This window comes from Eimeria maxima, genomic scaffold (assembly GCF_000499605.1).
Source record: "Eimeria maxima Weybridge genomic scaffold, Emw_scaff24, whole genome shotgun sequence".
In the NCBI taxonomy this organism is placed as follows: Eukaryota; Apicomplexa; class Conoidasida; order Eucoccidiorida; family Eimeriidae; genus Eimeria; species Eimeria maxima.
In genome coordinates, this window is record NW_013563713.1 from 54,104 (window position 1) to 56,603 (window position 2,500).

The 2,500-nt window shown below is 52.9% G+C and overlaps 1 protein-coding gene across 1 annotated transcript in view; it reads right to left on the reverse strand.

Annotated features, from left to right (window-relative positions):
• The window catches only part of EMWEY_00004510 (hypothetical protein, conserved), a gene marked incomplete at both ends in the record, with an annotated part of 3,135 nt that overhangs the window by 173 nt on the left and 462 nt on the right, over positions 1–2,500 (reverse strand). Inside the window, one exon of the mRNA XM_013477974.1 lies at positions 1–2,500. This exon is cut by the window's left edge and continues 173 nt beyond it; it is cut by the window's right edge and continues 462 nt beyond it. Within this exon, the coding sequence (XP_013333428.1) occupies positions 1–2,500 (2,500 nt within the window).

Below are 2,500 nucleotides of genomic sequence, written 5' to 3' on the forward strand. Positions count from 1 at the left end.
AGGGTTCGTTTTGCTGCTGTGCTAGTTCAGCACTTATTTTGTCAATAAAATCATCTGTATTTCCTGCTGCAGTTGCTGCTGCTTCTGCTTCTGCTGCTGCTGCTGCTGCAGCTGCTGCTGCTGATTGTGTTGACAGCTGTTTATGGTGTACCAATTCTGTCATTTTGTTCCCGTTGTTCTGCTGCTGCTGCTGCATTTGCTGCTGCTGCAGCTGCACTTGCTGCAGCAGTGTAAGTCCCTCCCCTTCCCCAGGTGATTGAATCATCATGTGCTGCTGCTGCAGCAGCATTTGCTGCTGCAGTTGCTGCTGCTGCTGCTGCTGCTGCTGCTGCTGCTGCGTGTGATTAACTGTAGTCTTTAAGCATGTCATTTGTTGTTGCTGCTGCATCTGCTGCTGCTCTCCATCCCCATTAATCACCATTCCCTGTTGCTGCTCCCCTCCTTGCTGCTGCTGCTGCTGCATTTGCTGTTGCATTTGCTGCTGCTGCTGCTGTTGCTGCTGCTGCTGCTCCTGTGTCTTGTAATCAAGTACCGTCATATCTAGACTCTGGTGTACCTGCAGTATCTCTACGAATGCTTGCTGCAGCAGCAAATGTTGCGACAGCAGCTGCATGCAAGTTGGCTGCTGCAGCAACTTTAGGGATTTAAATAGTCCCTTTGTCTCCTTATAGTTGCTGCATAGCTGTAGGCATGCAGCCCTCTCCCCGTTACCGTCCCCTATGGATAGTAGACAGCAAGGGGCCCCCTGGGGCCCCTGCTGCAGCAGGGGCCCCAATACCTGCTGCACTATATCCGTAAATACCCTTATCTTCCATAGCTTCTGTGGCAGTCCTTGCTGCTGCAGCAAATCCCTTGCAGACACAAGAGTGATTTGCTGCTGCTGCAGCTGCTGCTGCAGCAGAGGCATAAATTTAGCAGCAGATCTAAGTACCCATTCCTTACTAGCATTAGTAACAAGACATACTCTTGCTGCTGCTGCTGCACATAATTGTAGTGTATATACTACATGCATGCATAGCTGCTGCAGTGCTGCTGCTATACTATTAGGTACCTCGTCCCTTAGTCCTATCTTGTGCTGTACAGACAGCCAATTAGTAGGCAGCAATGTATCATCATAGTCTATAATTATTAGTGTACGTTCTCTAGGGCAGGCAGCAGCAGCAGCAGCAGCAGATAATGCTGCTGCTGCTGCTGCAGCAGGGGGTGGGGGAGGCGTAGGAGCAGGAAGCGGAGGAGGAGGGGGGGCAGCTGTTGTTGATACACAAACACTCCCTTTTTGCCAATCTAATCCCTCATTGCTGCTGCTGCTGCTGCTGCTGCTCATGGGGATAATGCTGCTGCTGTTGTTATTGTTGCTGCTGCTGCTGTTGCTGCTGCTAGGCACGGGGACAATGCTGGTGCTGCTGCTGCTGTTGGGGGGTGGATGATCGCTTGGGCACCATACTGCCCCACTGCTGCTGTTGTTGCTGTTGCTGCTGTTGCTGCTGTTGCTGCTGCTGTCGCTGCTGCTGCTGCTGCTGCTGCTCTTGCTGCGGATACGGCTGCTGGGGCAGAGTATAGGAATTTCCCCAGCTACTCCGTCCTTTTGCTGCAGCTGCTGCTTCTGTTGTTGCTGTTGCTGCTGCTGTTGCTGTTGCTGCTGCAGCTGCTGATCATCTAGTTGAACTGTTGTTGAAGTTTTTGTCTCGATTAGTACCTGCTGCTGTTGCTGCTGCTGCTGCTGTTGCTGCTGCTGCTGTTCTTTTTGCTGCTTTGCTCCCTCGTCGATTGTGCGGTTGTGGGGTTGGCATTTGCTTCCTGTCCGTTCCTTTGCTGCTGCTGCAGTTGCTGCTGCTGCAGTTGCTGCTGCAGCAGGCGCTACGCTGCTGCGACAGAGGACAGCTTGCAGCCCATTCCTTCTTAGGGGAAGGTGCCGCTGCTGTTGCTGTTGCTGCTGCTGTTGCTGCTGCTGTTGTTGCTGCAGCTGTTGCTGCTGCACCTGTTTCCGTTGCTGCAGCTGCTGCTGGTGCATTTGTTGGTGCTGCAGCTGATGCTGCTGCAGCTGTTTCTGTTGCTGCAGCTGCTGTTGGTGCAGCTGCTGCTGTTGCACCTGTTTCTGTTGCTGCAGCTGTTGTTGCTGTTGCTGCAGCTGTTTTTGTTGCTGTTGCTGCAGCTGGTTTTGCTGCTGCAGCTGCTGCAGCTGCTTCTGCAGCTGTTGGTGTCGCTGTGCGCCCTGCTGCACATTGATTGCATGCAACTGTGCATAGTGAACTGGCTGCTGCTTCTGCTGCTGCTGCTGCTGTTGTGGTTGTTGTTGTTGTTGTTGCTGCTGCTGTTGTTGCGGCTGCTGGTGCTGCAAGGGCAGCTGAGGCTGTTGCTGCACTTTCTGTGCTAGCCGCTGCTGCTGCTGCTGTTGCTGCTGCTGCTGCTGCTGCTGCTGTCTTCTTAGTAAGTGCTGTTGATGAAAAATTAAGTGTTCCTTTAGCTGCTTGGCTTTTGCTGCTTGGAGGTGCATCTGCTG